This window comes from Tachyglossus aculeatus, unplaced genomic scaffold, assembly GCF_015852505.1.
Source record: "Tachyglossus aculeatus isolate mTacAcu1 unplaced genomic scaffold, mTacAcu1.pri scaffold_131_arrow_ctg1, whole genome shotgun sequence".
NCBI lineage: Eukaryota > Metazoa > Chordata > Mammalia > Monotremata > Tachyglossidae > Tachyglossus > Tachyglossus aculeatus.
In genome coordinates, this window is record NW_024044860.1 from 735,826 (window position 1) to 760,693 (window position 24,868).

General features: G+C 43.9%; 1 protein-coding gene across 1 annotated transcript; it reads right to left on the reverse strand.

The window, feature by feature from the left end:
* Positions 1-244: 244 nt before the first annotated feature.
* Positions 245-23,114, reverse strand: LYRM7 (LYR motif containing 7). Its single transcript, XM_038742565.1, has 5 exons — positions 23,057-23,114; positions 18,157-18,229; positions 4,432-4,502; positions 1,061-1,142; positions 245-927 (listed from the first exon to the last, which is right to left on the reverse strand). The coding sequence occupies exons 1-5, from the start codon at positions 23,111-23,113 to the stop codon at positions 839-841; spliced, it is 372 nt and encodes a 123-aa protein (XP_038598493.1). The 5' UTR covers position 23,114; the 3' UTR covers positions 245-838.
* Between the last annotated feature and the right edge of the window lie 1,754 nt (positions 23,115-24,868).

Sequence of the window (24,868 nt, forward strand, 5' to 3'; positions counted from 1 at the left end):
ACTTTTGGGCGGGATCGGAGTTTCTGGGCAGGGTGAGGGCTTCTGGGAGAGATCGGAATATCTGGGAAGGATTGGGGCTTCTGCGCGAGATGAGAGTTTCCAGGCGGGATGAGCGCTTCCGGGCGAGATTGGAATTTCCGGGTGGAATCGGCACTTCCGGGCAAAAATCAGAGTTTCCGGGAGGGACGGGTCTTTCCGGGTGGTAAGAGGACTTCCGAGCTTCCCGGCGAGATGGGAATCTCTGAGTGGGATCGGGACTTTTGGTGGGATCAGAGTTTCCGGGAGGGATGGGACTTTTGGGTGGGAGCGGAATTTCCGGGTGGAATCGGCACTTCCGGGCAAAAATCAGAGTTTCCAGGAGGGATGGGTCTTTCCGGGTGGGAAGACGGCTTCCGAGCTTCCCGGAGAGATGGGAATCTCCGGGAGGGATCGGGACTTTTGGGTGGGATCGGAGTTTCCGGGCAGGGTGACGGCTTCCGGGAGAGATCGGAATATCCGGGAAGGATCGCGGCTTCAGGGCGAGATGAGAACTTCCGGGCGAGATCGGAGTTCCCGGAAGGGATCGGGACTTCCGGGCGGGATCAGAGTTTCCGGGCAGGGTGACGGCTTCCGGGAGAGATCGGAATATCCGGGAAGGATCGGGGCGTCAGGGCGAGATGAGAACTTCCGGGCGAGATCGGAGTTCCCGGAAGGGATCGGGACTTCCGGGCGGGAGCGGAGTTTCCGGGCGGGATGAGGCCTTCCGGGCGGGACGGGGTGAGATGCGAGTTTCCGGGCGGGATGAGCGCTTCCGGGCGAGATCGGAGTTCCCGGAAGGGATCGGGCCTTCCGGGCGGGATCAGGGTTTCCGGGCGGGACGGGGCCTCCCGTCGGGAGCGTCGCAGAAGGGAACGTTTTCGACGAGCAGATCCTTCCTGGGGACCAGGCCTGCGGGGGACCGGGCGCTCAGCACAGCGCTCCGCGGGGACCCCCGCGCCTCCCGCCCCTTCCGTGGCGGCGGCGGCGTACTGGACGCCCCGGCCCCGCCGCCCGCCTCCTCCCGGAGGCTTCCCAGACTTACGGAGGATGCCCGTGCCGCTGTGGACCACTTGGACTACCGACCTCCTCAGCAGCGTCTCCACCTCCCGGCCCGTCGCCACCAGCTGCGAGGGGGGGAAACCGAGGCCCGGATCGAAAAAAAATGAGGATGGCATCTTTTATTAAGCGCTTACTATGTGCCCAGCACTGTTCTAAGCGCCGGGGAGGCTACGGGGTGATGGGGTGGTCCCCCGGGGGGCTCCCGGTCTTCATCCCCATTTTCCAGGTGAGGGAACTGAGGCCCGGAGCAGGGAAGCGACTCGCCCGGAGTCGCCCAGCTGACGGCTGGCGGGGCCGGGATTCGAACCCGGGACCTCGGACTCCAAAGCCGGGGCTCCTCCCACTGAGCCCCGCTGCTTCTCAAGTTTGGGGAGGGGGGGGGTCGGGCCGGACGCCGTGCTGAGCGCCGGGGGCTCAGTAATAATTATGATAATAATAATAATAATAATAATAATAGTAATAGCGATAATCCTAATAACGGTGGGATTTCTTCAGCGCTTACTACGGGCCGGACGCCATACTAAGCACTGGGACGGGGGGGGGGGGGGTAATAATCGTAACAGCGGCATTTGTTAGGCGCTTACTACGGGCCGGATGCTGTACTAAGCGCTGGGGAGTAATGATCAGAATCATCACAGTGGGATTTGGGAAGGGCTTATGCGCTTAGAACAGTAAGCGCTTAATAAATGCCATCATTATTATTATCATTATTATTAATAATAATCATTATAATATAATAATATTATATTAATAATATTATATTATTATAATATTATATTACAATTATTATATAATAAAATATCGTTATATATAGTGTATTATATTATATGTATTATATTATATATTAATATATATATGCATTATATGTGATGATGTTATATCATATAGTAATTATTATGATATAATATTATATCAATATATAATATAATATCATATAATATAATATCATTGTATACAATGCATTATATTACATATTAATATAATATATAATATAATGCATTATATGTAATGATATTATGATATTATGATAATGATATGTAATGATATTATATTGTATAGTAATTATTACGATATGATAATATAATATTAATAACATTATATTTTATTTTAGACTGTGAGCCCACTATCGGGTAGGGACTGTCTCTATGTGATGCCAATTTGTACTTCCCAAGCGCTTAGTACAGTGCTCTGCACATAGTAAGCGCTCAATAAATACGATTGATTGATTGATTATATTATATTATATTATAAAAAATAATATTATTACATGTAGTGCATTATATGATATATTATATTAATACATAATATAATGTTATTGTATTGTAATGTAATTATATTATAATTATATCACAATACAACTAATAATATATAATTAATTAATGATTAATAATATATGATGATAATTATAACGATTACTATTAATAATATTATATTATATTATAATTATTATATAAAATACCATTGTTTTATATAATGTATTATATAATATATCATATTAACATATGATATAATATTATTATATTATAATGTAATTATATTCTAATTATATTATAATGTAATTAATAATATATAATTAATTAATAAGTAATAATATGTAATAGTAATAATGATAATGATAATAATTAATAATAATAATAACAATAATGGCATTTATTAAGCGCTTACTACGTGCAAAGCATTATTATTATTACCGCAGGCCGGATGCCGCACTAAGCACTGTGCTTCATAATCACAACAACGACAGCGGTGTTCGGGAAGCGCTTACTACGGGCCGGCTGCTGTTCTGAGCGCTGCGTTAATGATCGTCACAATAATAGTGGTATTCGTTAGGCGCTTACTACGGGCCGGACGCCGTACTAAGCGCTAATTAATCACCAGAATAATCACGGTGGGGTTTGTGAAGCGTTTACTATAGGCCGGACGCCGTACTAAGCGTCATGGTTAATAATCATAATAATAATAGCGGTATTTGTTAAGCGCTTACTAAGGGCCGGACACCGCACTAATCAATCGTATTTATTGAGCGCTTACTATGTGCAGAGCACTGTACTAAGCGCCGGGGGAGATCGCAATTGATAACTGCGGTGTTTGGTAAGCCCTTACTACGTGCCAGACACTGTACTAAGCGCTGGGGGAGATGATGATAATGATGATGATGACAATAACGACTGTGGTATCACACAGTAAGCGCTCAATAAATACGACTGATTGGTTGATCGATTAGGTGCTTACTAGGTGCCAGGCACTGTACTAAACCCTGGGGGTGATAATAATAATAATGACAATGATAATGATGACAATAATGACTGTGGTATCACACAGTAAGCGCTCAATAAATACGACTGATTGATTGGTTGATTGATCAGGTGCTTACTAGGTGCCAGGCACTGTACTAAGCATCGGCGGAGATAATAATAATCATAATATTAATAATAACAACAACAGGGGTACTTCTTAAGCACTTCCTGCTTGCCGCCGGACACTGTACTAAGTGCCGGGGGAGATGATACTAATAAATAATAATGAATGACAATAATAATCATTGTGGTGTTTCTTAGGTGCTTACTAGGTGCCAGGCACTGTACTAAGCCCTGGGGGTGGTGATAATAATAATGATAATAATAATAATAATAATAATGATAATAATAATAATAACAATCACAACAATAATAATAATAGTGGTATTTCCTAAGCGCTTACTATGTGCCAGACACAGTATTCGGCACTGGGGTAGATGATGATAACAATAATAATAATAATAATAATAATGACAGTAATAATGACAATAATAATCACTGTGGTGTTTCTTAGGTGCTTACTAGGTGCCAGGCACTGTACTAAGCCCTGGGGGTGATGGTAATAATAATAATAACAATGACAATAGCAATAATAATAATAGTGGTATTTGCTAAGCACTTACTATGTGCCCGACATAGTATTTGGCACTGTGGTAGATGATAATAATAATAATAATAATAATAATAATAATAATGATAATCACTGTGGTATTGCTTGGGTGCTTACTAGGTGCCAGGCACTGTACTAAGCCCTGGGGGTGATGGTAATAATAATAATAACAATGACAATAACAATAATAATAATAGTGGTATTTGCTAAGCGCTTACTATGTGCTAGACATGATACTCAGCACTGGAGTAGATGATAATAATAATAATAACAACAATAATGATAATAATAACATGGAGATGGGTTTCTTGGTCCGGGGGGAGGGAGAGCGGGGTTCGGGTGCCCATTTTACTAAGGGGGAAACTGAGGCAGGGAGCAGCCATTTGGCCTAAGTGAGGCCGGGGGGGAGCCCAGGGAAGGGCGGGGGCCGGGTTCGAATTCAGTCACCTGCTGGATCTTCTCGGGGGACGTCTCGCCTCGGTGGTTTCGGAATTCCTCATTGATCTTCAGTCTTGCGGCTGGAGACGCGGAGAGACACGGAGAGACGGTGAGAGACAAAAAAACAGAAGTAAGAGAGACAAGGAAATAGGGGGAGAGACGGAGAGAGAATGAGAGAGACAAAAACAGAGGCAGAGACAAGGAACTAGGTGGAGAGACAAGAGACAGAGAGATCAGAGAGACAAATAAACAGAGGCAGAGAGAGACAAGGAAACAGACGGAGAGACGAGAGATAGAGACGGAGAGACAAAAAACAGAGGCGAGAGACAAGGAAATAGACAGAGAGACAAAAAAACAGAGGCGAGAGACAAGGAAATAGACAGAGACAATGAGAGACAGAGAGAGAATCAGAGAGACAAAAATCAGAGGCCAAGAGACAAGGAAATAGACAGAGAGACAACGAGAGACAGAGAGAGAGATCAGAGAGACAAAAAACAGAGGCAGAGACAAGGAAATAGACAGAGACAACGGGAGATAGAGACAGAGAGACAAAAAACCGAGGCAAGAGAGACAAGGAAATAGACAGAGACAATGAGAGACAGAAAGAGAATCAGAGAGATAAAAACAGAGGCAGAGAGGGGCAAGGAAATAGACAGAGACAATGAGATAGAGAGAGATCAGAGAGACAAAAAACAGAGGCAGAGACAAGGAAATAGATGGAGAGACGAGAGACAGAGAGCATCAGAGAGACAAAAAACAGAGGCAGAGACAAGGAAATAGATGGAGAGACAAGAGGCAGAGATAATCAGACAAAAACAGAGGCAGAGACAAGGAAATAGACGGAGAGACAATGAGAGACAGAGAGAGAGATCAGAGAGACAAAAGACAGAGGCAGAGAGACAAGGAAATAGACAGAGAGACAATGAGAGACAGAGAGAGAATCAGAGAGACAAAAAACAGAGGCCAAGAGAGACAAGGAAATAGGTGGAGAGACAACGAGAGACAGAGAGAGATCAGAGAGACAAAAAACAGAGACAGAGACAAGGAAATAGACGGAGAGACAACGAGAGACAGAGAGAGATCAGAGAGACAAAAAACAGAGGCCAAGAGAGACAAGGAAATAGACAGAGAGACAACGAGAGGCAGAGAGAGATCAGAGAGACAAAAAACAGAGGCAGAGACAAGGAAATAGAGAGACGAGAGACAGACAGAGAGATCAGAGAGACAAAAAACAGAGGCAGAGAGAGACAAGGAAATAGACAGAGAGACGATGAGAGACAGAGAGAGAATCAGAGAGACAAAAAACAGAGGCCAAGAGAGACAAGGAAATAGATGGAGAGGCAACGAGAGACAGAGAGAGATCAGAGAGACAAAAAACAGAGGCAGAGAGAGACAAGGAAACAGACAGAGAGACAATGAGAGACAGTGAGAGAATCAGAGAGACAAAAAACAGAGGCCAAGAGAGACAAGGAAATAGACGGAGAGGCAACGAGAGACAGAGAGAGATCAGAGAGACAAAAAACAGAGGCAGAGACAAGGAAATAGACGGAGAGACAACAAGAGACAGAGAGAGATCAGAGAGACAAAAGACAGAGGCAGAGAGAGACAAGGAAATAGACAGAGAGACACTCAGAGACAGAGAGAGAATCAGAGAGACAAAAAACAGAGGCCAAGAGAGACAAGGAAATAGATGGAAAGGCAACGAGAGACAGAGAGATCAGAGAGACAAAAAACAGAGGCAGAGAGAGACAAGGCTGGAGACGCGGAGAGACATGGAGAGATGGTGAGAGACGGGGAGAGACAAAAAAAGAGAGGTAAGAGAGACAGGGAAATAGGCGGAGAGACAGAGAATCAGAGAGACATAAACAAAGGCAGAGACAAGGAACTAGGTGGAGAGACAAGAGACAGAGAGAGAGATCAGAGAGACAAATAAACAGAGGCAGAGAGAGACAAGGAAATAGACGGAGAGACAACGAGAGATAGAGAGATGGAGAGACAAAAACAGAGGCGAGAGACAAGGAAATAGACAGAGAGACAAAAAAACAGGCGAGAGACAAGTAAATAGACAGAGACAATGAGAGACAGAGAGAGAACCAGAGAGACAAAAATCAGAGGCCAAGAGACAAGGAAATAGACAGAGAGACAACGAGAGACAGAGAGATCAGAGAGACAAAAAACAGAGGCAGAGACAAGGAAATAGACAGAGACAATGGGAGATAGAGACAGAGAGACAAAAAACAGAGGCAAGAGAGACAAGGAAACAGACAGAGACAATGAGAGACAGAAAGAGAATCAGAGAGATAAAAACAGAGGCAGAGAGGGGCAAGGAAATAGACAGAGAGACAATGAGATAGAGAGAGATCAGAGAGACAAAAAACAAAGGCAGAGACAAGGAAATAGATGGAGAGACGAGAGACAGAGAGAGATCAGAGAGACAAAAAACAGAGGCAGAGACAAGGAAATAGATGGAGAGACAAGAGGCAGAGATAATCAGACAAAAACAGACGCAGAGACAAGGAAATAGACGGAGAGACAATGAGAGACAGAGAGAGAGATCAGAGAGACAAAAGACAGAGGCAGAGAGACAAGGAAATAGACAGAGAGACAATGAGAGACAGAGAGAGAATCAGAGAGACAAAAAACAGAGGCCAAGAGAGACAAGGAAATAGGTGGAGAGACAACGAGAGACAGAGAGAGATCAGAGAGACAAAAAACAGAGGCAGAGACAAGGAAACAGACAGAGAGACACTCAGAGACAGAGAGAGAATCACAGAGACAAAAAACAGAGGCCAAGAGAGACAAGGAAATAGACAGAGAGACAACGAGAGACAGAGAGAGATCAGAGAGACAAAAAACAGAGGCAGAGACAAGGAAATAGAGAGACAACGAGAGACAGAGAGATCAGAGAGACAAAAAACAGAGGCAGAGAGAGACAAGGAAATAGACAGAGAGACGATGAGAGACAGAGAGAGAATCAGAGAGACAAAAAACAGAGGCCAAGAGAGACAAGGAAATAGATGGAGAGGCAACGAGAGACAGAGAGAGATCAGAGAGACAAAAAACAGAGGCAGAGACAAGGAAATAGAGGGAGAGACAACAAGAGACAGAGAGAGATCAGAGAGACAAAAGACAGAGGCCGAGAGAGACAAGGAAATAGATGGAGAGGCAACGAGAGACAGAGAGAGATCAGAGAGACAAAAAACAGGCAGAGACAAGGAAATAGACAGAGACAACGAGACAGAGAGAGATCAGAGAGACAAAAAACAGATGCAGAGAGAGACAAGGAAATAGACAGACACTCAGAGACAGAGAGAGAATCAGAGAGACAAAAAACAGAAGCCAAGAGAGACAGGGAAATAGATGGAGAGGCAACGAGAGACAGAGAGAGATCAGAGAGACAAAAAACAGAGGCAGAGACAAGGAAATAGACGGAGAGACAACGAGAGACAGAGAGAGATCAGAGAGACAAAAAACAGAGGCCAAGAGAGACAAGGAAATAGATGGAGAGGCAACGAGAGACAGAGAGAGATCAGAGAGACAAAAAACAGAGGCCAAGAGAGACAAGGAAATAGATGGAGAGGCAACGAGAGACAGAGAGAGATCAGAGAGACAAAAACAGAGGCAGAGAGAGACAAGGCTGGAGACGCAGAGAAACACGGAGAGACGGGGAGAGCCAAAAAAAGAGAGGTAAGAGAGACAAGGAAATAGGCGGAGAGACAGAGAGAAAATCAGAGAGACAAAAACAGAGGCAGAGACAAGGAACTAGGTGGAGAGACAAGAGACAGAGAGATCAGAGAGACAAATAAACAACAGGCAGAGAGAGACAAGGAAATAGACGGAGAGACAACGAGAGATAGAGAGACAAAAAACAGAGGCGAGAGACAAGGAAATAGACAGAGAGACAAAAAAACAGAGGCCAAGAGAGACAAGGAAATAGGTGGAGAGGCAACGAGAGACAGAGAGAGATCAGAGAGACAAAAAACAGAGGCGAAGAGAGACAAGGAAATAGGTGGAGAGGCAACGAGAGACAGAGAGAGATCAGAGAGACAAAAAACAGAGGCCAAGAGAGACAAGGAAATAGGTGGAGAGGCAACGAGAGACAGAGAGAGATCAGAGAGACAAAAAACAGAGGCCAAGAGAGACAAGGAAATAGGTGGAGAGGCAACGAGAGACAGAGAGAGATCAGAGAGACAAAAAACAGAGGCAGAGAGAGACAAGGAAATAGACGGAGAGGCAACGAGAGATAGAGACAGAGGGACAAAAAAACAGAGGCAAGAGAGACAAGGAAATAGACAAAGAGACAGTGAGAGACATAGAGAGAATCAGAGAGATAAAAACAGGGAGAGACAAGGAAATTGACAGAGACAACGAGAGACAGAGAGAGAGATAAGAGAGACAAAAAACAGAGGCAGAGACAATGAAATAGACAGAGACAATGGGAGATAGAGACAGAGAGACAAAAAACAGAGGCAAGAGAGACAAGGAAATAGACAGAGACAATGAGAGACAGAGAGACAAAAAACCGAGGCAAGAGAGACAAGGAAATAGACAGAGACAATGAGAGACAGAAAGAGAATCAGAGAGATAAAAACAGAGGCAACGAGAGGCAAGGAAAAAGACAGAGAGACAATGAGATAGAGAGAGATCAGAGAGACAAAAAACAAAGGCAGAGAGAGACAAGGAAACAGATGGAGAGACAATGAGATAGAGAGAGATCAGAGAGACAAAAAACAGAGGCAGAGACAAGGAAATAGATGGAGAGACAACGAGAGACAGAGAGAGATCAGAGAGACAAAAAACAGAGGCAGAGACAAGTAGATGGAGAGACAACGAGAGACAGAGATAATCAGAGAGACAAAAACAGAGGTAGAGACAAAGAAATAGATGGAGAGACAATGAGAGACAGAGATAATAAGAGAGACAAAAACAGAGGCAGAAACAAGAAAATAGATGGAGAGACAATGAGAGACAGAGAGAATCAGAGACAAAAAAGAGGCAGAGACAAGGAAATAGATGGAGAGACATGAGAGACAGAGAGTCAGAGAGACAAAAAACAGAGGCAGAGACAAGGAAAAGATGGAGAGACAACGAGAGACAGAGAGAATCAGAGAGACAAAAAGGAGGCAGAGACAAGGAAATAGATGGAGACAACGAGAGACAGAGATCAGAGAGACAAAAGAGGCAGAGACAAGGAAATAGATGGAGAGACAACGAGAGGCAGAGAGATCAGAGAGACAAAAAACAGAGGCAGAGATAAGGAAATAGATGGAGAGACGAGAGGCAGAGATAATCAGAGAGACAAAAACAGAGGCAGAGACAAGGAAATAGATGGAGAGACAACGAGAGACAGAGAGAATCAGAGAGACAAAAAGCAGAGGAAGAGACAGAGAAATAGATGGAGAGACGAGAGACAGAGATGATCAGAGACAAAAAAGAGGCAGAGACAAGGAAATAGATGGAGAGACAATGAGAGACAGAGAGAATCAGAGAGACAGAAACAGTGGCAGAGACAAGGAAATAGATGGAGAGACAATGAGAGGCAGAGAGAATCAGAGAGACAAAGACAGTGGCAGAGACAAGGAAATAGATGGAGAGACAACGAGAGACAGAGAGAATAAGAGAGACAAAAAAGAGGCAGAGACAAGGAAAAGATGGAGAGACAATGAGAGACAGAGAGAATAAGAGGGACAAAAAAGAGGCAGAGACAAGGAAATAGATGGAGAGACAACGAGAGATAGAGAGAATCAGAGAGACAAAAGACAGTGGCAGAGACAAGGAAATAGATGGAGAGACAACGAGAGACAGAGAGAATCAGAGAGACAAAAAAGAGGCAGAGACAAGGAAAAGATGGAGAGACAATGAGAGACAGAGAGAATAAGAGGGACAAAAAAGAGGCAGAGACAAGGAAATAGATGGAGAGACAACGAGAGATAGAGAGAATCAGAGAGACAAAAGACAGTGGCAGAGACAAGGAAATAGATGGAGAGACAACGAGAGACAGAGAGAATCAGAGAGACAAAAAAGAGGCAGAGACAAGGAAAAGATGGAGAGACAATGAGAGACAGAGAGAATAAGAGGGACAAAAAAGAGGCAGAGACAAGGAAATAGATGGAGAGACAACGAGAGATAGAGAGAATCAGAGAGACAAAAAACAGAGGCAGAGACAAGGAAATAGATGGAGAGACAATGAGAGGCAGAGAGAATCAGAGAGACAAAAGAGGCAGAGACAAGGAAATAGATGGAGAGACAACGAGAGACAGAGAGAATCAGAGAGACAAAAACAGAGGCAGAGACAAGGAAACAGATGGAGAGACAACGAGAGACAGAGAGAGAAATCAGAGAGACAAAAAACAGAGGCAGAGACAAGGAAATAGATGGAGAGACAATGAGAGGCAGAGAGAATCAGAGAGACAAAAGAGGCAGAGACAAGGAAATAGATGGAGAGACAACGAGAGACAGAGAGAATCAGAGAGATAAAAAACAGAGGCAGAGACAAGGAAATAGATGGAGAGACAACGAGAGACAGAGAGAGAAATCAGAGAGACAAAAAACAGAGGCAGAGACAAGGAAATAGATGGAGAGACAATGAGAGGCAGAGAGAATCAGAGAGACAAAAGAGGCAGAGACAAGGAAATAGATGGAGAGACAACGAGAGACAGAGAGAATCAGAGAGACAAAAACAGAGGCAGAGACAAGGAAACAGATGGAGAGACAACGAGAGACAGAGAGAGAAATCAGAGAGACAAAAACAGAGGCAGAGACAAGGAAATAGATGGAGAGACAATGAGAGGCAGAGAGAATCAGAGAGACAAAAGAGGCAGAGACAAGGAAATAGATGGAGAGACAACGAGAGACAGAGAGAATCAGAGAGATAAAAAACAGAGGCAGAGACAAGGAAATAGATGGAGAGACAACAAGACAGAGAGAATCAGAGAGACAAAAAAGAGGCAGAGACAAGGAAATACATGGAGAGACAACGAGAGACAGAGAGAATCAGGGAGACAAAAAACAGAGGCAGAGACAAGGAAATAGATGGAGAGACAACGAGAGACGGAGAGAATCAGAGACACAAAAACAGAGACAAGGAAATAGATGGAGAGACAACGAGACAGAGAGAATCAGAGAGACAAAAAAGAGGCAGAGACAAGGAAACAGATGGAGACACAATGAGAGACAGAGAGAATAAGAGAGACAAAAACAGAGGCAGAGACAAGGAAATAGGTGGAGAGACAATGAGAGACAGAGAGAATAAGAGAGACAAAAAACAGAGGCAGAGACAAGGAAATAGATGGAGAGACGAAGAGAGACAGAGAGAAACAAGAACAGAGACACAAACAGAGCAACACAGAGACAGAAAAATACAGAGAGACGGGAGCCGGAGAGATAAACGGAAAGAGACAAAACGGAGAGAGACAAGAGACGGGGCCGGAGAGACACCATCAATCGTATTTATTGAGCGCTTACCGTGTGCAGAGCACTGTACTAAGCGCTTAGTACTGTACTAAGACAGAGAGACAGAGGCCGGGAGATCAACAGCAAGAGGCAAAACGGAGAGACAGAGACAAAAAGAGAGACAGAGAGACAACCCGGAGACAAAGAGAGACGAGGGAAAGGGCAGGAGGCGCTCAACAAATTCATTCATTCACTCAATCGTATTTATTGAGCGCTCACTGTGTGCAGAGCACCGCACTAAGCGCTTGGGAAGGACAATTCGGCAACAAAGGGAGACCAACAAGTACCACCGACAGACTCTGGGCCCCTTGACAGGACTCTCCGTAGCGCTCAGCACAGCGCCCTGCACGCAGGGAGCGCTCAGTACACCCCACCGAAGGACGGCGTCTCTCTCCGAAGCGGCGCGGCCCAGCGGGTAGTCGGGAGAAGAAGGAGGACGGCGTTTGCGGGGCGCCTACTACGTGCCAAGCACTGTTCTAAGCGCCGGGGAGGTCACAGGGTGGTCGGGGTGTCCCCCGGCCTTCACCCCCATTTGACAGATGAGGCGACTGAGGCCCAGAGAAGCGGCGGGGCCGGGATTCGAACTCGCCACCCGGGACTCCCCCCGCTGAGCCACGCCGCTTCTCTACTGGTGGTCGCCGTGAAGCGCTTACTACGTGCTCTAAGCGCCCCGGGGGGGAGATGCAAGGGGGTCAGGTTGTCCCACGGCGGCCTGGGGGGTCCTAAGGGAGGCCGGGGTCGCGGGTTCGAATTCCCGCCCCACCGCTGGTCTGCCGTGCGACCCTGGGCAAGTCACTTCCCTCCTCTGGGCCTCAGTTTCCTCCTCCGCCGAACGGGGATGGAGACTGTGAGCCCCCCGGGGCCCAATCTGATCGCCCTGCCATGATGATAATAATAATAATAAAAGTGCTATTTGTTAGGCGCTTACTACGTGCCGAGCGCTGTTCTAAGCGCCGGGGAGGATACGAGGTGAGCGGGGTGTCCCCGTCTTCATCCCCATTTGACAGACGCACCTCCCAGGCGCTCAGTACAGCGCTCTACGCGCAGTAGGCGCTCAATAAATACGACTGAATGAACGAGGGAACTGAGGCCCGGAGAAGGGGAGCGGCTCGCCCAGCGTCACCCAGCTGACAGGTGGCGGGGGCCGGGATTCGAACCCAGGACCTCGGACTCCCAAGCCCGGGCTCTTTGCGCCGAGCCACGCTGCTTCTCTATCTATCCCAGGGCTTGGAACGGTGCTTGGCACAGAGGAAGCGCTTAATAAATAGCATCAAGCGCTTAGTCCAGTGCTCTGCACGCAGGAAGCGCTCAATAAATACGAATGAGTGAATGACTCATTATTATTATTATTATTATTATTATTATTACTATTATTAGTCCCCTCCAGGCCAAGCGCTCAATAAATACGATCGAGTGAATGACTCATTATTATTATTATTGTTGTTATATTATTATTATTATTATTATTATTATTATTATTATTATTATCCCCCTCCAGGCGAAGCGCTCAATAAGTACGATCAAGTGAATGACTCATTATTATTACTGTTGTTGTTATTATTATTATTATTATTATCCCCCTCCAGGCGAAGCACTCAATAAATACGATCGAGTGAATGACTCATTATTATTATTATTGTTGTTGTTATTATTATTATTATTATTATCATTATCATTATCATCCCCCTCCAGGCGAAGCGCTCAATAAATACGATTGAGTGAATGAATCATTATTGTTGTTATTATTATTATTATTATCCCCCTCCAGGCGAAGCACTCAATAAATACAATCGAGTGAATGACTCATTATTATTATTATTGTTGTTATTATTATTATTATTATTATTATTATCATTTTCATTATCATCCCCCTCCAGGCGAAGCGCTCAATAAATACGATTGAGTGAATGAATCATTATTGTCGTTGTTATTATTATTATTATTATTATTCCCCTCCAGGCGAAGCGCTCAATAAATACAGGGACCGTCTCTATCTGCTGCCAACTTGTACTTTCCCAAGCGCTTAGTACAGTGCTCTGCACACAGTAGGCGCTCAATAAATGCGATCGAGTGAATGACTCATTATTATTATTATTATTGTTGTTATTATTATTATGATTATCCCCCTCCAGGCGAAGCGCTCAATAAATACAGGGACCGTCTCTATCTGCTGCCAACTTGTACTTTCCCAAGCGCTTAGTACAGTGCTCTGCACACAGTAGGCGCTCAATAAGTACGACTGAGTGAATGACTCATTATTATTATTATTATTGTTGTTATTATTATTATTATTATTATTATTATCCCCCTCCAGGCGAAGCGCTCAATAAATACAATCGAGTGAATGACTCATTATCATTATTATTATTGTTGTTGTTATTATTATTATTATCATCCCCCTCCAGGCGAAGCGCTCAATGAATACGATCGAGTGAATGACTCATTATTATTATTATTGTTGTTATTATTATTATTATGATCCCCCTCCAGGCGAAGCGCTCAATACGATCGAGTGAATGACTCATTATTATTATTATTGTTGTTATATCATTATTATTATTATTATTATTATTATTATTATTATTATCCCCCTCCAGGCGAAGTGCTCAATACGATCGAGTGAATGACTCATTATTATTATTATTGTTGCTATTATTATTATTATTATCCCCCTCCAGGAGAAGCGCTCAATAAGTACGATTGAGTGAATGACTCATTATTATTGTTATTATTATTATTATTATTATTATCCCCCTCCAGGCGAAGCGCTCAATAAGTACCATCGAGTGAATGACTCATTATTATTATTATTGTTATTATTATTAATATTATTATCCCCCTCCAGGCGAAGCACTCAATAAATACAGGGACCATCTCTATCTGCTGCCAACTTGTACTTTCCCAAGCGCTTAGTACAGTGCTCTGCACACTGGAGGTGCTCAATAAGTACGATTGAGTGAATGACTCATTATTATTGTTATTATTATTATTATTATTATTATCCCCCTCCAGGCGAAGCGCTCAATAAGCACCATCGAGTGAATGACTCGTTATTACTATTATGGTTGTTATTATTACTATTATCATCCCCCTCCAGGCGAAGCGCTCAATAAGTACCATCGAGTGAATGACTCATTATTATTATTATTGTTGTTATATTATTATTATTATTATTATTATTACTATTATTATTATCCCCCTGCAGGCGAAGCGCTCAATACGATCGAGTAAATGACTCATTATTATTATTATTGTTGCTATTATTATTATTATTATCCCCCTCCAGGCGAAGCGCTCAATAAATACGATCGAGTGAATGACTCATTATTATTATTATTGTTGCTATTATTATTATTATAATTATTATTATCATCCCCCTCCAGGCGAAGCGCTCAATAAATACGATCGAGTGAATGACTCATTATTATTATTATTGTTGTTGTTATTATTATTATTATAATTATTATTATTATCCCCCTCCAGGCGAGGCGCTCAATAAGTACCATCAAGTGAATGACTCATTATTATTATTGTTGTTGGATTATTATTATTATTATTATTATTATTATTATCCCCCTCCAGGCGAAGCGCTCGATACGATCGAGTGAATGACTTATTATTATTATTATTGTTGTTATTATTATAATTATTATTATTACCCCCCTCCAGGCGAAGCGCTCAATAAGTACCATCGAGTGAATGACTCATTATTATTATTATTATTGTTATTATTAATATTATCATCCCCCTCCAGGCGAAGCGCTCAATAAATAAAGGGACCGTCTCTGCTGCCAACTTGTACTTTCCCAAGCACTTAGTACAGTGCTCTGCACACAGTAGGCGCTCAGTAAGTACGACTGAGTGAATGACTCATTATTATTATTATTATTATTATTATTATTATTATCCCCCTCCAGGCGAAGCGCTCAATAAGTACCATCGAGTGAATGACTCATTATTACTATTATGGTTGTTATTATTACTATTATCATCCCCCTCCAGGCGAAGCGCTCAATAAATACGATCGAGTGAATGACTCATTATTATTATTATTGTTGTTATTATTATTATTATAATTATTATTATTATCCCCCTCCAGGCGAGGCGCTCAATAAGTACCATCAAGTGAATGACTCATTATTATTATTGTTGTTGTTATATTATTATTATTATTACTATTATTATTATTATTATTATCCCCCTCCAGGCGAAGCGCTCAATACGATCGAGTGAATGACTCATTATTATTATTATTGTTGCTATTATTATTATTATTATCCCCCTCCAGGCGAAGCGCTCAATAAATACAATCGAGTGAATGACTCATTATTATTATTATTGTTGTTATTATCATTTTTATAATTATTATTATTACCCCCCTCCAGGCAAAGCGCTCAATAAATACGATCGAGTGAATGACTCATTATTATTATTATTGTTGTTATTATTATTATTATAATTATTATTATTATCCCCCTCCAGGCGAGGCGCTCAATAAGTACCATCAAGTGAATGACTCATTATTATTATTATTGTTGTTATATTATTATTATTATTACTATTATTATTATTATTATCCCCCTCCAGGCGAAGCGCTCGATACGATCGAGTGAATGACTCATTATTATTATTATTGTTGCTATTATTATTATTATTATCCCCCTCCAGGCGAAGCGCTCAATAAATACGATCGAGTGAATGACTCATTATTATTATTATTGTTGTTATTATTATTGTTATAATTATTATTATAATTATTATTATTATCCCCCTCCAGGCGAAGCGCTCAATACGCTCGAGTGAATGACTCATTATTATTATTATTATTGTTATATCATTATTATTATTAGTAGTATTATCACTATCATTATCATTATTATCCCCCTCCAGGCGAAGCGCTCAATAAATACGATTGAGTGAATGACTCATTATTAGTATTATTGTTGTTATTATCATTATTAATATCCCCCTCCAGGCGAAGCGCTCAATAAATACGATCGAGTGAATGACTCATTATTATTATTATTGTATTATCATTATTATAATTATTATTATTACCCCCCTCCAGGCGAAGCGCTCAATAAGTACCATCAAGTGAATGACTCATTATTATTATTATTGTTGTTATTATTGTTATTACTATTATTATTATTATCCCCCTCCAGGCAAAGCGCTCAATACGATCGAGTCAATGACTCATTATTATTATTATTGTTGCTATTATTATTATTATTATTCCCCTCCAGGCGAGGCGCTCAATAAGTACCATCGAGTGAATGACTCATTATTATTATTATTGTTGTTGTTATTATTACTATAATTATTATTATTATCCCCCTCCAGGCGAGGCGCTCAATAAGTACCATCAAGTGAATGACTCATTATTATTATTATTGTTGGTATATTATTATTATTATTATTATTATTATTATTATTATTATTATCCCCCTCCAGGTGAAGCGCTCAATATGATCGAGTGAATGACTCATTATTATTATTGTTATTATTATTATTATTATTATTATTATTACCCCCCTCCAGGCGAAGCGCTCAATAAGTACCATCGAGTGAATGACTCATTATTATTATTGTTGTTGTTATTATTATTATTATCATCCCCCTCCAGGCGAAGCGCTCAATAAATACAGGGACCGTCTCTATCTGCTGCCAACTTGTACTTTCCCAGGCGCTTAGTACAGTGCTCTGCACACAGGAGGTGCTCAATAAGTACGATTGAGTGAATGACTCATTATTATTATTATTGTTGGTATATTATTATTATTATTATTATTATTATTATTATTATTATTATCCCCCTCCAGGCGAAGCGCTCGATACGATCGAGTGAATGACTCATAATTATTATTATTGTTGTTATTATTATAATTATTATTATTACCCCCCTCCAGGCGAAGCGCTCAATAAGTACCATCGAGTGAATGACTCATTATCATTATCATTGTTGTTATTATTAATATTATTATCCCCCTCCAGGCGAAGCGCTCACTAAGTACCATCGAGTGAATGACTCATTATTATTATTATTGTTGTTATTATTATTATTATAATTATTATTATTACCCCCCTCCAGGGGAAGCGCTCAATAAGTACCATCGAGTGAATGACTCATTGTTATTATTATTATTATTATTATTATTATTATTATTATTATTATCCCCCTCCAGGCGAAGCGCCCACTACGGGCCGGGGCGGGAACCGGGCCCAAGCGACTCTGCCGGACGGCGCTCAGTACATAGCCCCGGCGTCCAAGCAAGTGCTCACCTCGCAGGGCGACGGCGTCGTCGGCAAACACGTCCCTCCGCGCCCGGTGCAGGGCCTTGAACAGCCGCAGGACCTGATGGGGACAAGGACAGACGTCAGAGACACCGGGGGGACTGTGCTGAACGCCCCGCAGAGCATGGGGGAGACGCCACCCGCCGCCCTGGGGGGCCTGACGGGCTCCCGGGTGCCCAGCGCTGTGCTGAGCGCTGCGGAGGGAACGGTAGAGTCAGGAGACGTTCGTTACTTTAACCGTACTTATTGAGCGCCCTCAGTTAAGCGCTCAGTACAGCGCTCGGCTGAATGAATGAGCGGGCGCTCAGCAAACACCGCCGAATGAGTGAATGGACGGTCGCTCAGTAAATAGGACGAGGGGGAAGCGGCGTGGCTCGGCGGGGAAAGGGCCCGGGGCTTCTGGAGTCGGGGGTCCTGGGTTCGAGTCCTGCCCCCCCGCCACTTGGCTGGGGGGCGCTGGGCGCGTCGCTTCCCGTCTCCGGGGCCTCGGTTTCCGCATCTGGAAAATGGGAAGGCTGGGGGACAACCCCGCCGCCCTGTCGCCTCCCCGGCGCTTAGAGCGGCGCTCGGCACATAGTAAGCGCTTAATAAATGCCATTATTATTATTAATATTATATTATCATAACATATTACATTCATAACATTTAATGTTATGCATTGAATTAAATATTTATATATTAACATATATCATGCAATATAATATAATGCATTATATAATGTATATTATATAATATAACTTAAAATATATATTAACATATATAATGCAATATAATATAATGCATTATATAATGTATATTATATAATATAACGTAAAATACATATTATATGTATAATGCAATATAATATAATGCATTATATAATGTATATTACATAATATAACATAAAATATATATTATATATGATTACAATAATTATTATATCATCAATATCGCTATATACAATATGTAATATAATACATTATATAATATGTAATATTATTATTACTATTATATTATCATGATATATATTACACTAACATTTAATATTATACATTAAATAATACCATTACATAAATATTAATTATTAATATCTAATATGTTGAATTAAATATTCATATATCACTACAGATGATATATAATACAATCCATCATATGACATCCATCATATATAATATAATATAAAATATATATAATATAAAATATAATTACAGTAATTATTATTTTATCGATATTTTCACATACAGCATATAATACATAATATATAATATATCATATAATAATTACTATTTTATTATATGTGATATAATGATAATATTAATTATATAATAGTTATTCTTCTCAGTAATTATTATTATAATTATTATATTATTATATGTGATATAATGATAACATCACTGATATAATAATTATTTTAATAATAATTACTGAGAAGCAGCGTGGCTCAGTGGAAAGAGGCCGGGCTTAGGACTCAGAGGTCCCGGGTTCGAATCCCGGCTCCGCCACCTGTCAGCTGGGTGATTTGGGGCGAGTCGCTTCCCTTCTCCGGGCCTCAGTTTCCTCATCTGGGAAATGGGGATGAAGACCGGGAGCCCCCCGGGGGACAACCTCAACACCTTGTAACCTCCCCGGCGCTTAGAACAGTGCTGGGCCCATAGTAAGCGCTTAACAAATGCCATCATTATTATTAATAAGCGCTCCGTCCAGTGCTCTACACCTCAAAAAGCGCTCAGTCCACTGCTCTACACTCCAATAAGCGCTCAGTCCAGTGCTCTACGCTCTTATAAGCGCTCAGTCCACTGCTCTACACCTCAAAAAGCGCTCAGTCCACTGCTCTACACTCCAATAAGCGCTCAGCCCACTGCTCTACACTGTAATAAGCGCTCAGCCCAGTGCTCTACCCTCTTATAAGCGCTCCGTCCAGTGCTCTACACCTCAAAAAGCGCTCAGTCCAGTGCTCTACACCTCAAAAAGCGCTCAGTCCAGTGCTCTACACTCCAATAAGCGCTCAGTCCAGTGCTCTACGCTCTTATAAGCACTCAGTACAGTGCTCTACACCTCAAAAAGCGCTCAGTCTACTGCTCTACACTTCAATAAGCGCTCAGTCCAGTGCTCTACACTTCAAAAAGCGCTCAATCCAGTGCTCTACACCTCAAAAAGCGCTCAGTCCAGTGCTCTACACTCCAATAAGCGCTCAGTCCAGTGCTCTACACCTCAAAAAGCGCTCAGTCCAGTGCTCTACACCTCAAAAAGCGCTCAGTCCAGTGCTCTACACTCCAAAAAGCGCTCAGTCCAGTGCTCTACACTCCAATAAGCGCTCAGTCCAGTGCTCTACACTCCAATAAGCGCTCAGTCCAGTGCTCTACACTCCAATAAGCGCTCAATCCAGTGCTCTACACCTCAAAAAGCGCTCAGTCTACTGCTCTACACTCCAATAAGCGCTCAGTCCAGTGCTCTACGCTCTTATAAGCACTCAGTACAGTGCTCCACACCTCAAAAAGCGCTCAGTCCAGTGCTCTACACTCCAATAAGCGCTCAGTCCAGTGCTCTACACCTCAAAAAGCGCTCAGTCCAGTGCTCTACACTCCAAAAAGCGCTCAGTCCAGTGCTCTACACTCCTATAAGCACTCAATCCAGTGCTCTTACACCTCAAAAAGCGCTCAGTCTACTGCTCTACACTTCAATAAGCGCTCAGTCCAGTGCTCTACACTCTTATAAGCGCTCCATCCAGTGCTCTACACCTCAAAAAGCGCTCAGTCCAGTGCTCTACACTCCAATAAGCGCTCAGTCCAGTGCTCTACACTCTTATAAGCACTCAATCCAGTGCTCTACACCTCAAAAAGCGCTCAGTCCAGTGCTCTACACCTCAGAAAGCGCTCAGTCCAGTGCTCTACGCTCTTATAAGCGCTCAGTACAGTGCTCCACACCTCAAAAAGCGCTCAGTTCAGTGCTCTACACTCCAATAAGCGCTCAGTCCAATGCTCTACACTCCTATAAGCGCTCAGTCCAGTGCTCTACACCTCAAAAAGCGCTCAGTCCAGTGCTCTACACTCTTATAAGCGCTCAATCCAGTGCTCTACACCTCAAAAAGTGCTCAGTCCACTGCTCTACACCTCAGAAAGCGCTCAGTCCAGTGCTCTACACTCTTATAAGCGCTCCATCCAGTGCTCTACACCTCAAAAAGCGCTCAGTCCAGTGCTCTACACTCCAATAAGCGCTCAGTACAGTGCTCTACACTCCTATAAGCGCTCCGTCCAGTGCTCTACACCTCAAAAAGCGCTCAGTCTAGTGCTCTACACTCCAATAAGCGCTCAGTCCAGTTCTCTGCACTCTTATAAGCGCTCAGTCCAGTGCTCTACACCTCAAAAAGCACTCAGCGCAGTGTTCTACACTCCTATAAGCGCTCAGTCCAGTGCTCTACACCCCAAAAAGCGCTCAGCCCAGTGCTCTACACCTCAAAAAGTGCTCAGTCCAGTGCTCTACGCCCTTATAAGCACTCAATCCAGTGCTCTACCCCTCAAAAAGCGCTCAGTCCAGTGCTCTACACTCCAATAAGCGCTCAGTCCAGTGCTCTACACTCTTATAAGCCCTCAATCCAGTGCTCTACACTCCAATAAGCGCTCAGTACAGTGCTCTACACCTCAAAAAGCACTCAATCCAGTGCTCTACACCTCAAAAAGCACTCAGCGCACTGCTCTACACTCCAATAAGTGCTCAGTCCACTGCTCTACCCCTCAAAAAGCGCTCAGTCCACTGCTCTACACTGTAATAAGCGCTCATCCCAGTGCTCTACACTCCTATAAGTGCTCAGCCCACTGCTCTACACTGTAATAAGCGCTCAGTCCAGTGCTCTGCATCCAATAACTGCTCAGCCCACTGCTCTACACTGTAATAAGTGCTCAGCCCAGTGCTCTACACTGTAATAAGCGCTCAGCCCAGTGGGCTGCATCCAATAAGCGCTCAGCCCAGGGCTCTACACTCCTATAAGCGCTCAGCCCACTGCTCTACCCCATAATAAGCGCTCAGCCCAGTGCTCTGCATCCAATAAGCGCTCAGCCCACTGCTCTACACTGTAATAAGCGCTCAGCCCACTGCTCTGCATCCAATAAGCACTCAGCCCAGTGCTCTACACTGTAATAAGCGCTCAGTCCAGTGCTCTGCGTCCAATAACTGCTCAGCCCACTGCTCTACACTGTAATAAGCGCTCAGCCCAGTGCCCTACACTGTAATAAGCGCTCAGCCCAGTGCCCTACACTGTAATAAGCGCTCAGCCCACTGCTCTGCATCCAATAAGCGCTCAGTCCAGTGCTCTACACTGTAATAAGTGCTCAGCCCAGTGCTCTGCACTCCTATAAGTGCTCAGCCCACTGCTCTACACTGTAATAAGCGCTCAGCCCAGTGCTCTGCATCCAATAAGCGCTCAGCCCACTGCTCTACACTGTAATAAGCGCTCAGCCCACTGCTCTGCATCCAATAAGCACTCAGCCCAGTGCTCTACACTGTAATAAGCGCTCAGTCCAGTGCTCTGCATCCAATAACTGCTCAGCCCACTGCTCTACACTGTAATAAGCGCTCAGCCCAGTGCCCTACACTGTAATAAGCGCTCAGCCCAGTGCTCTGCATCCAATAAGCGCTCAGCCCAGTGCTCTACACTGTAATAAGCGCTCAGCCCAGTGCCCTACACTGTAATAAGCGCTCAGCCCAGTGCTCTGCATCCAATAATGGCTCAGTCCAGTGCTCTACACTGTAATAAGCGCTCAGCCCAGTGCTCTGCATCCAATAAGCTCTGAGCCCAGTGCTCTACACTGCAATAAGCGCTCAGTCCACTGCTCTGCACTGTAATAAGCGCTCAGTAAGTAGCAGGGCCTGGTCCCCAAACAGTCGCCGTCGTCCCCATGCCCCCAGCTCTAACCTGGCCCCGGGCCTGGCTCCCCATGGCCGCCCCCACCGGAAGTGCCCCCGGCGCCATCTTGACTCGGGGCAGGGGCGCTTCCGGTCACGCGGGACCAGCCGGCCAATGGGACCGTCCCTTCGCCGCGAGGCCGGCGGACCGGAAGTGCCCCCGGCGCCATCTTGACTCGGGGCAGGGGCGCTTCCGGTCACGCGGGACCAACCGGCCAATGGGACCGTCCCCTCGCCGCGAGGCCGGCGGACCGGAAGTCCCCCCGGCGCCATCTTGACTCGGGGCAGGGGCGCTTCCGGTCACGCGGGGCCAACCGGCCAATGGGACCGTCCCCTCGCCGCGAGGCCGGCGGACCGGAAGTCCCCCCGGCGCCATGATGGTTAGGGGCACGACCACTTCCGGTCGAGAGGGACCAACTGGTCAATGGGACTGTTCCCTCGCCGCGAGGCCCGCAGACCGGAAGTGCTCCCGGCTTCATTCATTCATTCGCATCAATCCTATTTATTGAGCGCTTCCTGTGCGCAGAGCACTGTACTAAACGCTTGGGAAGGACAAGTTGGCAACATATAGAGACAGTCCCTACCCAACACAGCACCTGTATATATGTTTGTACATATTCATTACTCTTTATTTATTTATTTTATTTGTACATATCTATTCTATTTATTTTATTTTGTTAATATGTTTGCTTTTGTTCTCCGTCTCCCCCTTTTAGACTGTGAGCCCACTGTTGGGTAGGGACCGTCTCTATGTGTTGCCAACTTGTCCTTCCCAAGCGCTTAGTACAGTGCTCTGCACATAGTAAGCGCTCAATAAATATGATTGATTGATTAGTACAGTGCTCTGCACATAGTAAGCGCTCAATAAAGCAGCGTGGCTCAATGGAAAGAGCCCGGACTTTGGAGTCAGAGGGCCTGGGTTCAAATCCCGGCTCCGCCCCTTGTCAGCTGGGTGACTTTGGGCGAGTCGCTTCCCTTCTCTGGGCCTCAGTTCCCTCATCTGGAAAATGGGGATGAAGACTGTGAGCCCCCTTGGGACAACCTAATCACCTTGGAACCTCCTCGGCGCTTAGAACAGTGCTTGGCACATAGTAAGCGCTTAATAAATGCCATTATTAATAAATAAGATCGATTTGTTGATTGAAATACGATTGAATGAATGAATGAAGGAAGGAATATCGCGCTTAGTCCAGTGCTCTGCACACAGGAGCTGCTCAATAAATACGATTGATTGAGTGATTGAAATACGATTGAATGAATGAATGAATATCACGCTTAGTCCAGTGCTCTGCACACAGGAGCTGCTCAATAAATACGATTGAATGAATGAATGAATCAACAGTGCCCTCTCCCAAGCGCTTAGTCCAGTGCTCTGCACACAGGAGGCGCCCAATAAATAAGATTGATTGAATGAATGAATGTGGTCCTCTCCCAAGCATTTAGTCCAGGGCTCTGCGCACTGGAGGCGCTCAATAAGAACGATTGAATGAATGAATATTGCCCTCTCCCAAGCGTTTAGTCCAGTGCTCTGCACACAGGAGGTGCTCAATAAATACGATGGAATGAATGAATGAATATTGTCCTCTCCCAAGCGCTTAGTCCAGTGCTCTGCGCACAGGAGGCGCCCAATAACTACGATTGAATGAATGAATGAATGAATGAATGAATATTTTCCCCTCCCAAGCGCTTAGCCCAGTGCCCTGCACACAGGAGGCGCTCAATAAATACTAGTTAATGAATGAATATTGCCCTCTCCCAAATGCCTAGTCCAGTGCTCTGCACACAGGAAGCGCTCAATAAATACGATGGAATGAATGAATGA